The sequence below is a fragment of the Magnolia sinica genome, chromosome 14, assembly GCF_029962835.1.
Source record: "Magnolia sinica isolate HGM2019 chromosome 14, MsV1, whole genome shotgun sequence".
Classification (NCBI taxonomy): Eukaryota; Viridiplantae; Streptophyta; class Magnoliopsida; order Magnoliales; family Magnoliaceae; genus Magnolia; species Magnolia sinica.
This window is the reverse complement of record NC_080586.1, coordinates 30,949,998-30,972,869: the sequence shown is the minus strand read 5'-3', so window position 1 is coordinate 30,972,869 and position 22,872 is coordinate 30,949,998. Positions and strand designations below refer to the sequence as shown.

The following is a 22,872-nucleotide window of genomic DNA, read 5'->3' as shown; positions in this document are numbered from 1 at the left end:
GGATCCCAGGATCGGAATCTGGTGTATGGGAACCGGAGCCGAGAATGGGGTACTACGGAGGCAGTCAGCACTGGATTCGACGATTGGAAATTCTGTGAGCCCGGTTTCTGAGTTTGGGGCGTGACAAATGCGGCGAAAGCCTTTCACATGAAGTTCTTCCACTGTGATGCTAAGTGGGTCCCACCAAGATGTTAGTGATAAATCTACGCCGTCCATACATTTTTTAATTAATTTTATGGTATGAACCGAAAACTGAGGTAGATCAAAATCTCAAGCGGGCCACACAATGTTAATTGAACTCTCACCATTAAAAACTTCTTAAGGCTATCAAAATTTTGGATCAAGCTGATATTTGTTGTTTGCCATCATCCAGGTCTGTGACCTAATCTACCAGTTGGATGTCAAATAAACATCACGGTGGGCCCTAAAAAATATTTAATGGTGAGAATCATTATCACCATTGCTTCAAGTTGTGTGGTGCACTTGAGATTTGGATCTGCCTCGATTTTGGGATAATGCCCTAAAATGATAAGAAAAAATGGATGGACGGTGTGGATAAAACCCATACATCAAGTGACCACTCAAAGCTCCTGCCGATTCCTAGCCGAAGATAGGCGGCAGTAGGATGCAAAATCGGATTGTTATTGAATAAACTCAGTCAGGCCCACCCTTAATGTTTGTGGTCTATCCACGCCATCCATCAGTTTTTCCATCTAATTTAAAGGGTTGTACCCAAAATTGAAGCATATCCAAAGATCAAGTGGATCATACCATAAGAAACAGTGGGGATAATGTTTCCACTGTTGAAACCATTCTATGCCCAACAATGATGTTTATTTGTCATCCAATCTGTTCATAAGATCATACAGTCATGGATGAAGGGAAAAACAAAATATAAGCTTGATCCAAAACTTCTGTGGCCCCCAAAAAAATTTCAACGGTAGATTTTTGATTCAACTGTTTCCTGTGGTGTGGTCCATTTGAACATTGGATATGTGTCATTTTTTGGTTTAGGTCCTAAAATTATCTAGTAAAATGGATGGATACATAAATCATGGTGGACCTCACTGAGTTTACCCAGTTTCGTAAGCAAGGTGAGTAAGTAATCCGCTTCCGTAGGACGCAATCTGCATCCTTCATGTGAAATCGAATTGCGGAAACGGATTGGCTACTCCCCCTGCCACCAACCAATGGCTGATGATTAGTGCTCTGTGGGCCCCACCATGATGTATGTGTTTCATCCATTCCATCCATCTATTTTTATGGATCATTTTATGGTATGAGACCAAAAATGAGGTATATCCCAATCTCAAGTGGACCACATTACAGGAAACATTGTTGAATGATCGTCAACCATTAAAAACATTTTGGGGGCCATAAAAGTTTTGGATCAAGCTGATTTTTATTTTTTCCTTTATCTGGGCCTGTATGACCTAATCAACAGATTGGATGTAAAAGAAACAGTACAGTGGGCCTTAGGAGGATTTTAATGTTCGATATCTAATCACTATTGTTTTCCTATGGTGTGGTCCACTTGAGATTTATATCCATCTCATTTTTTGGATAAAGCCCTAAAATGATATGTAAAAATGGATGAAACACATATATCATGGTGGGGCCCATAGAGCACTGACCATCAGCCACTGGGTTGGTGGCAGGGGGAGTAGCCAATTCGTTTCCTCGGATTGTGTACTGAGTTACTTAGTACACTCTTATCGTACTGAGTAAACTCTGTTGGGCCTACCATGAATGTATGTGGTTAATCCACACCGTCGATGTGTTTTTCAACCTCATTTAAGGGGTTGAGACCAAAATTGAAGCACATACAAAGCTCAAGTGGATAATACCATAGAAAACAATGGGAATAATGATTTCCACCATTGAAATCTTGTCAGGCCCCACAGTGATGTTTATTTGTCATCTAAACTGTTCATAAGATCAAGAAAACATGGATGAAGGGAAAAAATAAATATAAGCTTGATCCAAAACTTTAGTGGCCCTCAAGAAAATTTCAACGATAGACATTCAATTCACATTGTTTCCAGTAGTGTGTCCATTTGACTTTGGATATGCTTCATTTTTAGGATTAAGCCATATAATTATCTAGTACAATGGATGGAAGGAGTGGATAAAATATATAAATTACGACGGACCCTCTCTGTATACAATCCACCTGCTTCCCCTCTCTGTATACAATACGTTGAATCCGCTAAAATCTCCATACTCTCTCATTCTCTGTCCTACCGCCGCCCGTCTCCAGCTAGGAATGGGTAGGAGCTTTGAGTGGTCATGTGATGTATGGTTTTATCCACACCGTCCATCCATTTTTCCTTTTCATTTCAGGGCATTATCCCAAAACTGAGGTAAATCCAAAACTCAAGTGGACCATACCAAAGGAAGCAGCGGTGATAATGATTCTCATCGTTAATTTTTTTAGGGTGGGTCCACCGTGATGTTTATTTGACATCCAACCTGTATACAGACCTGGATGATGGCAACAAACAAATATCAGCTTGATCCAAAATTTTGATAGCCCTAGGAAGTTTTTAATGGTGAGAGTTCAATCAACACTGTGTGGCTCACTTGAGATTTTGATCTACCTCAGATTTGGGTTCATACCATAAATTTAATTTTAAAAATATATGGACGACGTGGATTTATCACTAACATCTTGGTGGGACTCACCTAGCATTGCAGCAAAAGAACTTCATATGAAATGCTCTCGCCGCGTCCTTCGGAAAACTAAAGAATAGGGTGAAGAGGCATGCCTGAGAAGAAAACTCGCTCTTTCAAACTCGCGCATAAGGGCACCTTTATCCAGACCGTCTGTCTTATCCGACGGTCGATAGCAAGGTTCGCACGTAATGGCATTCGAACCGGTGCGTAACTAAGCGTTTCTCTCTCTCTCTCTCTCTCTCTCTCTCTCTCTCTCTATATATATATATATATATATATATATATATATATATTCTTCACATTCTTAATTCTCTAAGTCTTCATGTGTCTTCGGTCTTTAATTTTTAAGGGCTTAACCAACATATTAACATATTGACTTATGTGATTGATAAATAGAAGCACAAATAAATGCATTAATACATAGGGCTATTACGGTAAAAATCCTAATTACTCTCAAGTAAATAACGAAGTAGGCCTATCATGTTGAGAGGAGATTAAGTGCGTCTCCCATTGGAGGGCCCTCTTTGGTTTATGTATTCCATACCTATGCTGTCCACCCGTTTTGCCATATAATTTTAGGAAATGGGCCAAGAAGCGTATTTAAGTATAAGGTGGACCATGCTAGAGTCAACAAGAGTGATCGAATGCCTCACCATTTACAACTTACCGGGGCCACAATAATGTTTTGGTAATGTTCAATTGCTATTAGAAATCTATTAATAATGTCACACAAACTTTTATAAAGAGAAAAAAAGAAAAAAGAAAAAAGAAAAAGAATATCCAATTAATAATGTCACCCAATCGTGGATTAAGAGAAAAAAACAAATATCATATTGATTCAAAACATGTGGCTCGTTGGAAAATTTTAACGGCCAATCATCACTGCTTCTTATTTTTCGGTCCAGAATAATACACAAATGATCTGAAAAAAACGGATGGACGGCGTGGATATAGAATAAATGCATCGAGGTGGGCCCAAGGTAAGGGCCGTGCCATCTTGGGTGAGGCCGGGGCCGCAGCTAATCCGTTCCCTATTATAATATCATTTCCCAGTCTCATGTTTTTCTTCTGTTCTCGATATTCGAATCTCGTTTTAGGGTTTCTTTCCCTCTCTCCCTCTCTCTCCCTCTCTCTGTGAGAAGCAGCTCTGGGATGGGAAGGTATAGAAGCCGGAGCAGAAGCTACAGCCCTCGGCGTAGCAGTAGAAGCCCTCCTCGTAGGAAGCGGTATGATGACCCACGGGACAGATATCGCGGTGGACCAAGGCGCTACTCTGCTCCTTCCGGCCTCCTCGTCCGCAACATCTCCCTCGACGCTAGGTATACCCCTCTTTCCCTCATTTCTCGATTTCTAGGGTGAGGGTTCCGTTGTCTTTTATTCCTTTTCTCTAGGGTTAGGGTTCCATGTCTCTCTCCTGCCCTTTTTCGTTCTTACCTTTTTTTTTTTTTGGAATTACGGCTTTTGATTCTGTTGTTGTTTGAGTTGTCTTTCTCGTTTTCTGATTGCGGCTCTGTTTTGTTCGTTTTATTTCCGATTGCGTTTGGGTGTTCAACCGTATTGAGTTGCAATGCATTTCAATAAGCAGTAACTGGCACTTGAGGTTGGCTCGAACCTTGTTCCGAGTGGAAACGCTTGGAGGCTATCTCTGGCTGAAATGGTTTGGCATTTGGTGGCTTGAGAAGTGTTATCTCCATTCGGTGGACTATCACTTTTCTAGTTCCTTTTTCCCCCTTTTTTCATTTGAAACTGATATTCCACTCATTCCATGCCGGATATAAATTGTTGGATGGGAACCAATTTTGCCCAGCCTTACGAGATGACCGCAGCGGGTCTTGCCCTGCTCTACTCGCAAACGACCGACTATCATTTCAATCCCAACTCGAAATGCCTAAAATCACATATAGGGGTTTGGTTTCTTCATCATGGATTAAAATGGTTCTGACCCCACTTGGGTCATTTCTTCGGTACTGAATTGAGTGAATTACAATTTTTTTAAAAGGGAAATTAAACTTTTATCAAAAGTAATCCTAAACGCCAAAACACTACGAGGGCATTACTAGAAAAGTTCAAACCAGCAGCTAGAAGCACCCCCCAAGAGCAAACAAGATATTCAACTCAAAGAAGTTACCCATGACCTTCATCCAAGAGCAAACAAGTTGTTTAACTTGATAGATGATGGCCTGACGCACTTTTCCCAGTACAAGTGTGGTTGTTCCTTTCTTTCCATATAGCCATAGCCCATATAATGGCCATAATGCAGAGATCTCAAACCGTTTTGTGATTTAGTTTGAATGAGCATGTAAATGAGTTCATAATTGTAACTTGTGAGTGCAATTTGTTCCTTTTAGCAATTTTGTTCGGAATTCAATGAAGTTACAATATTTCCCTTAGTTTGAATGAACCTGATGTCTATAGAAATGTCATTTGTCTTTATCATTTTGCAGGCCGGAGGATCTTAGGATCCCATTTGAGCGTTTTGGTCCAGTGAAAGACGTGTACCTTCCAAAGAATTACTACACTGGGTATGTTCTGTTGCTTGAAACAATGAGATAGCATATCTAATTAGGTCTATCTATTGATTAGGTATTAATATTTTACCATGTTTAACTGAAAAATCTACTTTCCTCATAATGGATTAAATACCAGTTTTGGATTGCAACTCATTTGGGGACTGAAACTGTTATGACTCGATCTGGCTTGGTCCCATATCTGTGTGGTTACATTGACTTGTATTGTTTTGGACTGAAACCGAAACAGCTTGGGCGATACTGAGTTGTATTGGACACTATTTAAAACCATGTTGCTCATAAATTGGCAAATTCAGTCAACTCTGACACTTGGTAAAGTATTGCCTTTTTTTGACTGCCAAGTTAAGTCAAGTGAGAGGATGTCATATTGGAGTTCGTATGTTGATTTGGCTCAAAATCCTGCAAGATTTGACAGAGTCCGGGTAATTAATTGGCTCTAAATTCAGTAAAAAAATTGACTGCATGGGTATCATGGTTCTAATACTGGCCAATACTAAGTACAAACTGTGCACAGGAGGTCCCTGATGCAATATTTGCAAGTGAATCGGTGGATCCCAAAATTCACGCCAAATTGGTTGATATGGCACTGTTATGGCTAATATATGCAAATATTCATGCTTTACAAGCACTATAGTTATTTTTATTCCTCGTAAGGGAGTTTAGGGTTTTTGAATATTCTGTATTAGATTTCAGCAAGAAAAATGCAAGTTGAAGCTTATTTTGATTGTTGAACCCTGTTTTTTCCACTTATGGACTTCCATTTTCACATGCAAATATGTGTGATTCATGCATTAACTGGTTAACAAAGTACTAATACGTTGAAACTCTAAAAATGAAACAAATATGGTCATTGAACTAATAAAAACTCACTTTTGGGTTTGCCTCTTCAATTCCACTCCCCTAGCTTTTGTACTATATTTTAATTGCCACTCAAAAAGAGAAGAAGAAGAAGAAGGGACGGCCAATGTTCAAGATTGGGTGGACAAACAATAACATCCATGCCACAAACTGGACTATTTCATGCTTATAGTCAAACTGAGAAGTAGGCATTGTCCAAAATTTCTGATTTTTATTTTTTAGATTGTTTTGACCAAAGTTCATGCTGATTCAGTGGATATGGCCACCTTTGGTCACGCTGATTCAGTGGATATGGCCACTAAGGTGGCCCATACATGCCGTTTTGTGTGGGGTTTCGGATGACTGATATGGCTATCATTTGATACTCTTGAGCTCGATGTGTACATGGGATAGATTTTTTAGACATGTTAAGCCTGTGGTCTTGGCTTGTTAAAAGTCAATTATTATTATTATTATTATTATTTTGCTAAAGCTAAAGCTGGATTTTTCTGTCTTGAAATAACAGTTAGTTGGAGTTTGTTTCTCGCTTGTTTCATCTATTTTATGAAAAATTATCAGAACAAAGATTTTGGTGATTTGGTTTGGTCTCACGGGACAGGGATAACTTGCTGAATGGCGGTATCTGCTTTGTGTATTTCTGTGGGGCCTTCCCATTGTGGAGTCATCTCAATCTGCTTCTGCTAGGAATGTGGTTTCAGTGTACTTCAAAATGCAAAACCTAAGTTGCTCAACCATTGTAATAGCAAATTCTTAGGTTTGCATATATTCATCTTTCCTTATGTTGTTGTTGATCAAATGTAAAGTATGGGTGGCTTTGTTTAAATGTGTGGGATGCTCATTTGATTTTTGCGGGTATTGGATGCAGTAGTAGAGAGGCCCATGTGACATGTGTATCATGCTATCACTTTAAAGAATGATCAAGTAGATAGTGCGACGCCTCAATCATTTCTTTTACATTTACTTGTAAGCCGTTTTGCAGAATCTTGTTGTTGGTGGGCATATTTTCCTTGTTAGACAGACGTATGCAACCATGCCAAATGGACAAAATTCCCAATATGTTATTCTGGCATGCTAGTAACCACAACTTGTTTGCATCTGAAATTGAAATGATTAATCTACTCAAAGTCTATGTGATGTAGGATCGATGCATGAAGTAAGTAACATGTGAGATTAAATAGCCGAATTAAGATATTTAACAGAAAAATACAAACATCGCTATAATCATCACAAATATCATGAAAATTAAAAAAAAAAAAACCATGCATAATCCTAGCCTAAGCTACTAATATCGTAAGTCAAGATCATTAAATAAAAAGAAACTATGATCTAATGGATGTAGGGACATCCAATTAGCATAGAATATAGTCTATTTTAAAATAGGAAACCTAATATAACCTAGGGTGAAAATTAGGGCTTGGATAATTTGGGAAAGCAGGAAAATTGAGAATTTTAGGTTTTGGGTTAGAGTTTGGATTGTGGATGGGTATAAGAAAGTTAGGTTTGGGAGAAGACAAAGATTTGGGATGGGAGAATTAAGAATCTAAAGAAAATACCTGGATGGGGAAGAAAAAAGAAGATGGTGTGAGGATAGATGGAGACCTTACACCTTTGTTGATGAAGATTAACCTCGCACCAATCTTCTTTCCAAATCGCATGAAGATGGGAGAAGAAAGCAAGAGCTTTTCTATTTGATGTAGGATAATTAACCACTTGCTTTAAAAGCTCGAATTGTTAGAGCATGGCGAATCAATCCCTTTATCTCATAGCCCAGGCCCCACATCTCATGGGTTAGGACTTCGGTCGAACCCCCCTCGTGGGCCCCAAATCACATGGGTACCACCTCACATGAGCCACCTGCCTCACACGGGCCGCCCACCCCAAGTGTGCCCCTGCATCCCACAAGTAACTCCACTCGAGCCCGGTGTGAAAGTGTCCCTGCATTATTATGTTCCTCTTGCAAGCCTACATATATATGGCTGAGCAGAAGTGGTCTGCGATCGAGTGATCCAAATGGGCTTATTGACCTCAAAAAGGTTGAAAAGAGTCAAGACAACGTTATGGTTTGACAATGCAATGTTTCAACTACAAAGGGATGTACCATAGCAATTCACACTCCACACACTACTGCAATGGCTTGATGGTGGTTTGGTTTGGGATGATCTATAAGATCAATGGTGGATGATGGAGAAATGAGAGGAGGATGTTTACTTAGTTCATGTGGTAATATAAAAATTAGGGCCTTGGTAGTATACTTGGAGAGAGGTAGGCATCACTTCCCATTAAGGTCTAAAGACTGTTTTGGGATGTAACTTCTGCGGGTATCAAACATGGCTACGTAATCGCGTCAAAATTGCAATTCACGGCTGTTTATATAACACCCATAGGATGCAAAGTAGCTCACATCTTCAACACACTAGAGATGCACGACTAGGGTTAAGTGATAAAAAAGATATCGAGTAACCAAAATTGCAAAGATAAGAATCAACCAATACTTTGGAGGGAGGGAGGAGGTGGTAGCCAAAACTAGGGGTGCAAATGGGTTGTCTCGAGGGAGCTCAAATCCAACCCATTTAAGAATCGGGTCGGAATTTTGCACCCAGATCGTACCCATTAAAATTTGGGTCAGGTCTCGGTAGTGTCAAAAGGAAAAAAAAATGCTGACTCATTAATTTAATGGGTCATGTTTGGACCCAAACCTAACCCGTTTATCACATGGGTTGTAGGATTTGCGTTGGGTATGGGTTAGGTATAGAAATTACAATTGAGTTCTCATGAAAATGATATTCCATACCCATCCAATTAGTGGTGGCTATCCATTTGGATGATAAAAAATAAAATGGCCATCGGTCCAAATTCAACGGGTAAATTTAAATGGTTATGGTAGTAGAAAAATAAAATAAAGAAATATGGAACATGGAGAGAGAGAGAGAGAGAGAGAGAGAGAGAGAGAGAGAGAGAGAGAGAGGGCAATTGTGTTATGTATTGCTTGGTCTAAAGACCAACACACTCACACACACACATATATTAATTCTAAAGGGAATGTTACAGTGCTTCGCTGGGGGAAATAACAAACATACACGCACACACACAATTGCATATACTTCCACTCCCCTTCAAGCTAGTGCATTTATATTGATCATGCACAGCTTGGCATACATTCAATTCCAATAGAGATCCCCCAAATGCAACATAGCACGATATAGATTGTAACTTGAACTTCCTACAACTGTTGAACCTTCTCTTCAAGTACATGGCCATAACAGAACTTGACAACAATCAAGTCAATAACTTGTCATCCACATGCAAGCTTTCTCACAAACTGAGCGTGCATCATGTGCAACACTCGAGAGAACACACACAAAGCATGTGGAGACTCGTGTGCATCACGTGCAATGCAAAGTGAGGGTGCATCACATGCAACTACACTCACAACAAACAATAGGGTAGAGGGACACTGATACCATAAACAGGCCTGATAGAGGAAGAGAAGATGAATTGAGAAGGAAAAATCCACCATTTGTAAATAAACTCTCATGTAGAGTTGAGTGAGGCATTTCATCGAACACCTTGCGTGCGCATGATACTCCTAGGCACTGTATAAAACTTCCACTTCACAATCACAATCAACATATCAGATCAGATCATGAAGAGAGGAAGAAAATCCAGCAAAGAAACCAAAAATCAAGGGCCGTCGGCACCCATATGCTGCAAAAGCACTCAAATCTTGATGAAACTTCATGATACTTGTTGTTGGAGATTATTCTTGATCAATCGCACCTTCCTCATGTGGAGCAATTGCTCAAAGCCCTTCAGAAAAACACTACAATAGAAATCACGAAATCTGGACTTTTTCAATTTTTCTTCATTTTTTGTAGAAACACCACAAAATCACTCCAAAGTATGCAGAAAAATCTTCATTATTCTTCTAAAATCCAGATTTACCATATCTCAAACTTCTGCTTCAAAAATACTTCATGGCCGTACACTAATGACATCATTCATGCATACGGACAATGTCAGCAGTGAGAAGGAGAAATATGGAGAGAGAGAAGGAACAGCTAGGGAAACTCTGTTATTTATTGCTTGGTCTAAAGACCAGCACACACGCATATATATATATATACACACACGCGCGCGCGTATATATATATATGTATGAATTCTGAAGGAAATGTTACAATGCTCCGTTGGGGTACATCACAAACATACATGCACACACAATTACATATACTTCCACAATGGTAGTTCCACTAGTGTGTTTTTTGGTATTCTCCATCTTGCACTGTTCAGATTGTCACAAATGGATTGGGTTACCAAATTTTAGAAAAAAAAAAAAAAACTGGTGAAATGGATTGGTTTACCCCATAAGAAAATGAAAAACTCACATACTTAAATAACTACTTTTTCTTGTGTTTGGGTAGGGTCAGTTTGGTACATGACCCAAGTTGGACCCATTTTTTTTTTTTTTTAAAATGGGTCCAGGTTTATTTTGAGAGGACCCAGACCTGACTACTTAGTAATTCAGGTCAAAATTTTGGACCTAGATCTGCCTATGGGTTTAAGTTTTGGACCTAGACCAACTATTTTTCAGGTTGGGTCCAATGATCCTTCAGGTCGACCAGACCCATTTGCACACTTAGCCAAAACTGCAAAGAGAGAGGGAGGGTTGAAACGCCATACTTACCATGACCCCAAAACATGCCATACTTCCCAAATGGCATAAACACACAATGCTTGCAAAGTCAACCCGAAATGCTATATTTATCATGACCTTATAACATGTAATGCCTTCACAGGCATCTCAAAGATTTTAGGAATTATATATTCAATTTTCCACCACTAGTCTTTTCACAAACTCTTTCGTAGGGCGGAGCTAAGGTTGGGAAATGCTCCAAGTCTTCTGCCTTCTTTACAACCTGTTTATTGCTATCCAATTCCATGTATGATCTCGTTTCTTTGAATTTTGGCCACAAAAACTCTTTTGATTTTTTCTGTTAGCAATAACATAAATTACGTCCTAGTTTTCTTTTGTTTCTTTTCTTTTTTTTTTTTCCTGGTTGTTTTGTTGTCCCCCCCCTTTTTTCTCTTCTTCTATTAGTTATCTTTGCATTGCCTGCAGTCTTTTCTGGCTGCATGCGTTTTAGATTTTTGTGCTGTCTGCAAATGCATAACTTTTGAATAGAATCGTCACCGCCATTGCTTGGCTCTGATGCCATGCTAAATTACATGCAATCTCACATCTCTTTTCGGCTGCTTTGAAAGTGACTTTTCGTGGTTGATGTTTGACAGTTTTGAGGCATGAAGTGTAAATGCATTAGAAGGACAAGATTCTTTGCATATGTCATACTTAAACCTTATGAACTTCATCACATAGCTGAATGTTCTAACATTATTTCTTTGAAAAAAAATTGTCTTCTTTGGTGAGATGCCTATGCATAAGCCATCTTGTCTTAATGACATCAAGTTTATGTTATAATTGTTTCAAAATGAGGCTCATGGCGCGCTATACTTATTGTTGTAATTCCAATAGTGAGCCACGAGGCTTTGGATTTGTTAAGTTCCGCAATGCCGAAGATGCAGCAGAAGCCAAACAACAGATGAACCATCAAGTTATTGGCGGACGTGAGATTACAATTGTTTTTGCGGAAGAGAACAGAAAAACTCCGCAGGAAATGCGTACGACTGCCCGCGTTAGGTGCGTCCTTGTTCTCTCCTCCCCCCTTGGTGACATAACTCTTAATTTTTCTCCCTTCTAACAGAAGTAAGCATTTCCAGGATGAAGTTTAATAGCTTTAGTTATTGATGATGATCTTTGGAATTTGGTGTACACAGTAGTAGATACGGTGGTGGAAGCTATAGAAGGCGAAGTCCACCAAGATCCCCAAGGCGTCGATATCGCTGTCAGTTTCTAATGCTTGCTAACGTCTTTTCTAATTGACATATCCAGATCTTTTTTTTAATGTCTTTTGTGCTCATGCATAATAATGGGATGATTCTATTTGTTTCTTGTTCAAATGCTTATGATGTTGTTTTTTTTACAGCCTACTCACGTTCACCGTCTCCAAGGCGTGACTCAAGGTTTGGAATTTTATCCTTTTTAGATGCTTGTTACCTCATTGCTTTTGGGTTGCATGCTACCCAGTTGAGTTTTTTTTTTTTTTTCTTTTGTTTAAATAAGTAGTTTTTCTTTATATTTGCCAAATTATTGCTGTTGGTACTACTTTCTTACCCTAATTATTAAAGAAAAGAGAGAAAAAAGAACCTTCACATTTTATTTATCTCTTTCACATTGTCTTGTCGGGACATTGAAGTTAAGGTTGTCTACACTTTAATTCCTCCGTGAAGCATTTAGATAATCATCTTGTTGTTAACTTGTCTATTGTCTATACTTTAATTCCTCCGTGTAGCATTGAGATAATCATCTTGTTGTTAACTTGTCTCGTTTCACAATTTGTTTTATTTGGTACTCCAAGAAGTTTTTTGATGCCATGACAGAGAATGCCGCTTGATACACGGCACTCAGATATTGTACAATGGTTTGCATAATTCAAATCCAACCAAATTGTGGAATCCACCGTCACTGAGCCACTGTCCCAATATCAGATTCGATTAGTTTTTTGAAGCTCTTCAAAAAAAAAAACAGTTTTTTGAATGTTCTCAATATCAGATTAGTTGAACAATTGTAATGTCTGCATCATGAAACTTGTTTGTTGAAGTAGGACCAATGGATATTTTTCAGTTTTAATTGTGCCATAAATATCCACCAAATTCGCAAGTCAGAGAACAAATAGGTGTATTGGTCGATGATACTGCTGAGTTGGGACCAATACTTTGGACAGGTTAATTTGAATTGCTCTTCAATTTCTAAGTGCCTCAATCTTCAATAAAATAAAATAAAAATAAAGTAAAGTCTAAGTGCCTTGGCATCATCCATCAGTCTCTGCTAGAGTATCAAAGTTTTTCTCTTGGTACTTCAAAGCAATGTTTAAAATATCGTTATCGCGTAATGTATCGCATCGTTGGGATACGGATACATATCGGTTATCTCATGGGAATATATCAATTGTATCGCGTAATGTATCGCTGTTGTTGGGAAACATGAGAATGTTGGGAACTTGGTCAAAATTTTCAATGAAACTTTAGGGATTGTTGAAAAAGACATCAATACACACTTAGAAATCAAAACATTACAAAAAAAAGTGCACATAATGGGGGTTTCCTTTATATGGTGTCTTAATATATTCGCTTTCCAACTGAACTGATGCAAGTATATTCAAGGTCTATTCATATAATTTATAAACGTAAAAAGACATGTATGGAAACACAAGAAATACATTCAAAAGCAAAAGAAGAATCACTAGATCAGGTTACATACATGTTTAATTTTGTGTTTGGATGCAAAGATTGCAACTGATTTACGAGAAATTGAGAAATTTTGATTTTTTTCAATTTTCTGCAACTTGACCCATCTCCTCCAAATCTTGAAATCGAAGTTCCAAATCCATGATTTTTCATGGAAAACACGAAGAATCATAGATTTGTAACCATTTGAAACTGGTTTAACATGATTTACAGCAAAAACATGGATAAAAAATCGAAAATGCTCATTGGATCGAATAAGTGGGATATATCGGCACTACCTATGCGTTTCGCATCGCACGGGTGGGATATAAGGTATATCGTGTGATATATCGGCTGATATCGCCGATATTTAAAACATCGCTTCAAAGTTCCCTGATTTATTTTCTATTTTGGATATTGATTGTTTACCAAATTTGGAGGTAGTTTTGTGCCATTCTTGTTATGTTACCTGTTCTGTTCTTGCTCCGTAATTGAAGCTAATCTTATTATCTTATCCATAATATTTCTCTTATGTTCTATTATTTCTTGTGTAGATGTTGGAGCAAAGAAATACAAACTGATTATGCTATTGTTGTCTCATGGTCATCATTTTTTTTTGAAGGATGAAGCAAATTTATTAGGGCCAAAACAACCAAAAAGAGCAGAATAAGACGAACAGAAAAAGAAAAGAAACAAAAACAGAAAGTAGAAAAAAGAGAAAAAGAAAAGCAGAAACAAAGGAAAAGAAAACTACAAAACAACCCCCTAGAAACAAAAAATCCAAAACCTGGAGCTCAGGCCAACCACTCCGAAATATATAAAAAACAACTTGACTTAGGACACTAACCACCGACTGACGCTGATTGCGGAAAACATCGCTTGTTTCTTTCCGACCAAAGTGACCAAAGCACGGTGAGCAGGGTCAATCTCCACTTCAGGGGACTGAGAGAATGTCCATCATGGTCATGCCAGATTCTGAATAGAGCCTCGATAGAATTCGGCATAACCCAACTAATGCTAAGCCATTTGAAGAATGTTGGACCACACCACCTTCGCGAAAGAGCAATGGATGAACAGGTTGTCAACAGACTCTTCGGCATCTATGCACATTAAGGAGGATCATTGACCTCTTTCAAAGATTATCCGTAGCGAGAACTCTATTTCTCCCCGCAAGCCAGGCGAACGCAGCTACCTTAGGAGCCCATACTTCCAAATAGACGTGGTGAAGAAATTATCTCCCCTTGGTGGAGATTGGATCAAAATCTGGTAAAAGGACTTAGTCGTAAATCTACCTGCACTCCCATAGCTCCAGGTTAAAGCGTCTTCTACCCCAGGCAATTGATATGCCCTGCAAATGAGACAAAAGGCACTGCAGATCATTGAATTCAATATCGGTCAGATCTCTCCTAGAAGGAGGAATCCAAACGCGTTCTGAATCACTCGAGCAGAAACAGCTAGCAACTATAATGCCATTAACAAAACAAAGGCTATCCAAATTTGGGAAGGACGCTCTATGGGTAGAATCACCACATCACACTTCGTCCCAAAACCTAACCCTTTATCCTCACCCACTGCAAAATTGCAACCCAAAGACATCTTAGGGGCCACCTTTACAGCAGCCTTCCATAGGAAAGAAGCCCAGAAAGGGAAGACTCTTTTATCCACCAACCCATCAGAGTAGTGTCATATTTAGCAGCCACAATCTGCCTCCATAGACCCCCCCCCCAAAGAAAAGAAAGAAAGAAAGAAAAAAAGAATAAGGAGAGAAAGGGGCAGCATGCATCTATTGATTTGGTCAATCTACCAGCCTTATTATTATTGTTTCACAATGCATGTGCCAAATACGTATTCCAAGACAGGCCAGCAGGGGAAAAGTCTCTTTTGAACAATATCACAGAACTTAGAATCTTCCATCATGTATCATTTTAATAAATTGGCTCAAATGCTTAACCCATCAATTGATTGTAAGGCCATATTTGGATACATGTATTCTAAGGGAAAAGAACAAAAAAAAGGTAATAATTAGGCAGTGATTATTTTCATGAGCACCATTAAAACATGGATTCTATTCTTACGTGTCTTGTTTGGAAAGTGGAAATCATATTTTTTAGATGATGGTCACGTAGTTTGATATTGTGCTGAAGAATCCAAATCATGTAAAACTTCAGTTAAGGAGTGATATTCTATGACACTTATTTAGGAGTGAACTTCTAAACTCACAAGCAAGTTTGAAAATATAAAAGAAACTCATTAAGAAATTTCCTGCTGGGGAACCTTCGGTTTTTCTTTATTTCAATTTGGATGTTCTCATAGGTTCTCTGCTTCCTGATTGTGAAAGGCTTCCACAAACTCAGGCCTTTTACCTGGATGTGTTTCCATACCTATGATTCTTTGATATTTGCTGCTTGTTCTCTCAGGCTGAACATGGCATGTGTTGTGATGGATCTGAATAACATGTGGCGGCCGTGTTTGTGCAGATTATTAAAGTGAAAAGAGACCCTAAAGAATTCATGGATTAGTAAAGTCTAAAGAGTAAAGAGACCCCAAAGTGACTGACAACTTGTTATCTTTCAAAGCTATTCAAGAAGTTTCATTACTGATCATCTTCACCAACTGTAACCCAAAGAATTACATACTGATTCCAGATATTGGGCTTTTGGCTTGTAAGGCTACCCACTAACTGGAACTGTCAAAACCAGCCTATCATGGTTTGTAAGATAGATTGTAATCACAGACTAGTTTTAATGATTCTTTTCTTTTTTCTTTTTTCTTTTTTTTCAATCTTTTGAAGTTTGATACCTTGGTTTTGCATACTATCCAGTCAAAAGAGTCTAGAGCTTATAAAATGCCAAAAGAGAGAATCTTGGTCTCCAGATTACGGGACCCATCAAAGCCCATTTGTCGAAAAGTAAAGATAAACTGAGTTTAAAGGAAGATGGGGCAAAGAGCTGGAAAGTTTTCAGATGCCATCCAGCCAGTACACACATTTAGAGCATTACCCAAAAAGTGTATGGACCCAACGTTCATTATCTTGTGCAAGAATCTGTGGAAGTTTGCAGGTAAAAGTTGTGTCTGTAATGTTTAGATTCTGAATGAAAGAGATTCATGCGTGTTGAAGCATGTTTCTCATATTAACATGTGAAAACTGTTTTCAATTATACGATCTAGTATTTTTTTTTATTTAGTCATGTTTTGGTTAAACTTGCGTATGGTTTAAAAAAGCGTTCAACCTTGTCAGCAGTTGAAATGGTGCTTCCTGTAGTTAATTGTGTTGTCCTGGTCGACAGTATTGATGTCATGCTCACCGAACTGATATTGCCATCCTCCACCTTTTATTTTTTCTGGGCACTGATTTTTATTTATGTCATGTATGGTTGAAAATGCAGAGAGAGGGGTAGAGGTTCACGGGATGATTATTCGCCGCCAAGGTCTGTCTCGCCATCTCCTCGCAATGAAAGGGATTACAAGGCTCAGCATAAGTCTTCGAGTCCAAGGAAGAGCAGTCGGAGTCCTTCTCGTTCCCATTCCCCATCCCGTTCCCGTTCCCGTTCCCCTTCTCCTTCCCGATCCCGATCCCGGTCCCCTTCCCCCTCCCGTTCCCGATCCCGATCCCGCTCCTACAGGTAATCTGTAAATATCAAAGGTTTGCTAATCTGACATACATGTTTTAGGCATTAAGGCAACCTCTCTATACCACGGCATGTGCGAACCTGATACATGCGAAGGATCAGAACTGTCTGTCAGGCAGATCTGATCATTTAGGCACGGGCAAAAAATAAAAAGGTAGATCTATTAACTTATCAGGTGGGCAACATTATTCAAAACAATTGAAGGGCCTAGATGGTGTGGTCATGTGCAACAGAGACCAAGAACTGCACCGGTTAGGAGTGAATTGGTACAAGTTGAAGGCTCTAGAAGGGCAAGGGGAAGATTCAAAACGATGTGGATGGAGTTAGTAAGAACAGACTTGATGACTTGTGGTCTAACTGAAGGTATGGCCCTTTGATAGAGTGGAATGGCGGAACATGATTCATGTAGCCGACCCTAATTAATTAGAATAAGGCTTGGATGATGATGATGATGTTTTCTTTAGTCGCCCATTTGTTTTGGACAGTGCCCTGCCTGATGAATGGGCACACTTTTTTTTTTTCCCTGGGCACCTACAGACTGGGTCCCACCTGGATGCCTTGGATCTTTTAAGTGTACCAGGTTGGTACATGTGGTGTGACATAATGGGTTGCCATACTAGCTTATGGGATTATTAAAGCTCCTTGATCTATTTGAAGAATAAATTCTGTTTTGTTTGTTTAAACCTTAATCCATTTGAAGAATGAATTCTGTTTTGTTTGATTATGGTGTATGGTGAAGAAATTTGAACTGACACATTGATTTTGTCATTTTCATGCAGTCCTCGCTGACAGGGAAATGTTGTTTTAGACCACATATGGGCAGCAGCGGCCAGAGGAATCATGTGAGTAGGGACAAGATTAGTATTAGGTTTTTTTTTTTTTAAACCAGCATTTTCTGGTGCATGTCTGTGATGGAACTGAATCCTGTGTTTTCGTGATTTTTTTTTTTTGGTGGCATGCTCTGCTTTCTGCCGTACTTTGAAACTGTATGGGGATTTGAATCTGATCATGGAGTGCTTGTTCGCACTCCAAAACCATTTATGGGCATTGTATCTCACTCGTTTGTTTGGACATGCTTAATTGGTTGCTCAGTTTGTCATTGTCTATTTTGGTTTTCCATTAATTTTTCCTAGTCTGTTGGTGGAGGTGCTATATGTGTGGTCTGAATCACCTGCATTCGTCATTAGGGTCTGAATTCTTTACGGTGACCCAGACCATTGAATTGGTTTTCCAAAAGTGGTTCCCAGTCCTATGGGATGGATTGGGAAAAGTGACCTCTGGCTTCACCCACGACTTCCATTCCTTCGCGACTATAGGAGGTGTTATATAATGCTTGTTCCAAATGACCTGCATTCCTCATTGGTGCTACCATTCCCTTTCAGTGACCCAGATGATTTATCCAGTGTCCCCAAGCATAGGGGGCCGGTGTGCCAATAACTGACATCTAGTGAAAGAGTCCTAGCGCTCTGGTGGTATGTACCCATCCTCTTGCATGTGGAGTTGCACTTTTGAGGTTTTAGTGTGTACATTTACAAGTGAACCACTGAATGGCTTGGCATTGTTCCATTATCCACATGTCTGCACACGCATTCCATCATCTGCATGCTTGCACATGCATGATCTTAGTTAGCAAAACTCCTGTCTTAAACTGTATTATTGAAAAAAAAAAAAAAACATGAAATTGATTAAATGGTTTAAATTGGTTAAAAACTTTTGAGGTTTTAGTGTGTACATTTACAAGTGAACCACTGAATGGCTTGGCATTGTTCCATTATCCACATGTCTGCACACGCATTCCATCATCCGCATGCTTGCACATGCATGATCTTAGTTAGCAAAACTCCTGTCTTAAACTGTATTATTGAAAAAAAAAAAACATGAAATTGATTAAATGGTTTAAATTGGTTAAAAACATGTAAATTGGTTAAACGTTTAAAACTCTGTATTTCAGAAGATAAGCAAATTTGGGCAAAACTGATTTAAACATTGTATTTTCTTTCCCCAAAAAAACTAATTTCTCTCTCTTTTTTATTTCTTTAAAAAGGGCAATTCAAATTATAGGTTGGATGTTGCCTTTGACAAAATCGAGTAAAAAGTGGAAACTATTTAAGGGAGGACATGGATCACTTGAAAAAGAAGGATTTCATGAAGTTTATTATTATTATTATTATTATTATTATTATTATTTTGTTTTCTCTCTCTCTCTCTCTCTCTCTCTCTCTCTCTCTCTCTCTTTTAAACTCTTCTTCTGTGTCAGGATTTCATGAAGTTGAAGAACAATGTTAACCTGCTATCTAATTACCTATGTACGCTATACTGATGGACAAGATATTTTAATAATTTTAATTTTAAATTTATGTTTTAATCTTATTTACATGTAATATATACACATCCTTAGGCTTTCTTTTTTCCCCACTCTTTTGAGTTGATATTCTATTAAAACTTTTCGTTCTCCATTTTTTTCTTCTTTTAAAGTTTCCGTTTTTTGACTGATTTTTTTTTTTTTTTCACCTTTTACAGAACTGAATTAAACACTTTCATTCCTGTACCTGCCCCCACCCTACTTTTGCCTTTTTGCTAAGTATGCGCAAGACACCCGCTAATGACACCTGCAGCGCACGCCCATCAAGTTCTGTTGGGACCTCTTTTTGTGATTTTTCGACTGTTGCATCTCTTGCTGGGCTATGGATCCGTAAGGTTGAGGTTGGTTTACCAGGAGTTTTTTGGTTTTTGGTTTTTGTTTTTGTTTGTTTGTTTGTATTTTTTTCTTCTTCTTTCTGTGGCATAGCTCATCCATGGTTGGCGCAACAGACAATAGGGATGAAGGGCTTTTTGTTTTTTTTTTTTTTTTTTGAATCATCCCTAGGGACAATGGGGTTCTAGGTTTACTGAACCGCATGTTCTGTGATCTGTAGTGGTAGTAGTCCCAATGAGTTAACAGCTGGTGCGCTAAAAACATTTGTAAGAAAATGGAATAAAAATTGCCAGAAATGCTTTTACACGCCAGCTGTGCATTCGAGGCTCTGGGAAAGGTTTAACCTCCCAAACTGATGTGCGGAAGATAACACCGTAGCCAGAAATGTAATACCATAGAGCCACGTTACTAACTGTCTCTCAATCAGGATTTTCCATCTAGTGGTACCCATTATATGGATGGAAATAGGTTTAAGATAGTCTCTAAACAGTGGCATTGAAGTCCATGGTGGGAAGAGAAACAGTTGGGGCCTGTTTGGATTTGTGTTCAAACTAGGGAAAACAAAAACCTCCCTTTTATTGTAAACACACACACTCTCTCTCTCTCTCTCTCTCTCTCTCTCTCTCTCGTTAAGTCAAAATGGTGGGAATATAGAGATTCCCTCTGATGTTATGTTTTGAATTGAATGGTAAAATTAGAGGGAAGGGAAGAGGTTAGGTTTTCAGTTTGATTTCGAAAACGTTGTCTATCCATAATGAGGACCCTTAGTTGGATAGTTAAGATCGAAGGATAACTTGGTCATGTGTAAATGTAGAGAGAATTGTCTTTACGCTATTCTGACACTGTTATCATATCTGCCTCTACACCACCGGGTTTGTTAGGGGTTAGGGTTTGCCTGAGCCTTGACCATTCCATCCCAAACGTAACCTTTGATTGAGTACTCTATGGCCTACCCAACCCACTAAAAAATTTATCAATCTTGATCTGACCACCATTTAATTGTAATTGGGTCAGGCTCAACTGACCCAATCCGACCTACCATGACCCAATTTAAGTTTTAAGATTGGGACGTAAGGCTGAGGTACATAAATTTATCCCCTGTACTTGATACTTTTGGGGTTTGGGTCGAATTTGGTCATCTGGTCCAACCCATTGACAACCTATAATGGGTTGGCCAGGTTGGTTAGGGTTCAACCCAGGCCCAGCCTGTGTAATCTGATGGATTACATTAATAGCCCAACCCCAAGCCGGACCCTTGACAGATTTAGCTTGGCCGGAACCTGCCTCAAAAAGAGGATTGGACCAGCGGCCGTTTTTTGTTTTACCCCTTAACAGGTATGTAAAAATTAGAGGTTGTACAAGCTGATTGGTTGATTATGTTGTGGTTAGTGTGAATAATCAGAGCTGAATGGGTACTTACCTTGTCAATGGGCACTAAGAGAAGTAAACTTTCAAATATGTATATGAAGCCCCAAAAGTTAAAAGAGGACTGAGTCAATGTTAGGTTAACCTCTAACCCATTTTTTTCAACCATAATTCAATGGTATTTTCAAGGCCAAAAGTAGGAACAGAAAGTTAGGTTATCAGTTGTGAAATATTGGATTTGACCTCTTTAAAAAAGATAAATAAAGCAAGTCAGATGCATTTATTGTGATGTTTGCACACTATGTGGGAAGCTCATAGTGTTAAGTCAGTCAGTTCTTAATCCCACACGGGTGTGTATCTATTCTGGCCCTTGCAGTAAACATCAGAGCTGTCTGTCATGCGTGGCCCCACCATGTATACAGCCTGGGCCCGAAATCAGGTCAGTTAACTAATCAAGTAGGCCACATTATATACAAAACAAATGTATGGAGCTTGCTTGCTTTAGCCGGCTGGGTTGGAGGATGGACGCAAATTTCCAATCAGCGGCTGTGATGAGAATCACCCTCCATTTGTGAGTATCTTTATACAGTTTGTGTGGGACAAACCACTCATATGGCCCCACCATGGATAACCCATGCATTTAAACTCTCCCAGAATTATAATGATAGCCATTTAAGCTTTGGTCCCTTTTGATGAACATGGACTGTTGCCATATTTTCTTTCTTAACGTTGAATCTTCTGGCAACCATCGAAGTGAAAATCCCATGGGCCATATGCAATTGATCCACTGAATTATGGGTCCCACGTGTACAAAGTGGCTGCCTAAATGTATTGTTGAGCTTTGTATAATACCTCAAATTGCCGACTCGGCATGTGAGATCTCAGGACTGCGCAGAGAAAAAGAGAAGACGCGCCCATCTGAGTGGATCAGCTTGATTTTGCATCATCTATTCTTCATGGCTGGGCCAACCTATTGGACGGATTGGATGTGATGCATACCGGACACGTCAACATTGTGGCCAACTGGTGGTGCAGAACTGATTATTCAAGAATGCATTATTAATCCAGGGTCAGGATACACTGTTGCATTTGGGAAATGGAAAACTATGTACATACATTTGGTTTTGGGAATTGAAAAACCATGTACATTACACGGTTGGATTTGGGAATTGCAAAACTATGTACATTACATTTAGTTTTAAAAAAGAATTAAAAGAAGAAAGAAGAATTGGTTAGACTTGTACAGGACTGCCGAAGCACATGGAGATGAATCAAGCAAAGTATTATAATTGCACAATCAAGTCCAAATGTACATTTCATTTGATTTTTGTTTTTTTAAAAAAAAAAATTAAAAGAAGGAAGAATTTATAGGGCTTGTAGTCTAGAATCACTTGGCTTGAAGCTTAATCTTTCTTCGGAATGATTTAGAATCACTTGGCTTGAAGCTTAATCCTTCTTCAGAATGATTTAGAATCACTTGGCTTGAAGCTTAATCATCCTTGGGATAGTCAACCTCCAAGATATAACAATGCAGTTTAGTCACAACGTGTACTTTGTTGGGAAGCTGCAAAAGAACACAAATAAGAATCAAGCAAAGTACTATCAATCGCATAACTAAGTCCAAACATAAACAACCCGAATTTTATATGGAAAAATCCTTCCAGAAAAAAAAAAAAAACCACGGCACAAAGCGACGAGTAATGAACTATGAAAGCAGAAATTACAAGAGATAGAGATTACCAATTTGAACAAGCCTTGAATCTACTCCACAAGTCCAAGCT

At 38.8% G+C, this 22,872-nt stretch overlaps 1 protein-coding gene across 1 annotated transcript; it reads left to right on the top strand.

The window, feature by feature from the left end:
- Positions 1-3,736: 3,736 nt before the first annotated feature.
- Positions 3,737-18,137, top strand: LOC131225908 (serine/arginine-rich SC35-like splicing factor SCL28). The gene is made up of 7 exons (XM_058221518.1): positions 3,737-3,995; positions 5,121-5,198; positions 11,592-11,756; positions 11,894-11,961; positions 12,103-12,139; positions 16,789-17,025; positions 17,811-18,137. Exons 1-7 carry the CDS (start codon positions 3,829-3,831, stop codon positions 17,818-17,820), a joined length of 762 nt encoding a protein of 253 aa, XP_058077501.1. The 5' UTR covers positions 3,737-3,828; the 3' UTR covers positions 17,821-18,137.
- Positions 18,138-22,872: the final 4,735 nt, after the last annotated feature.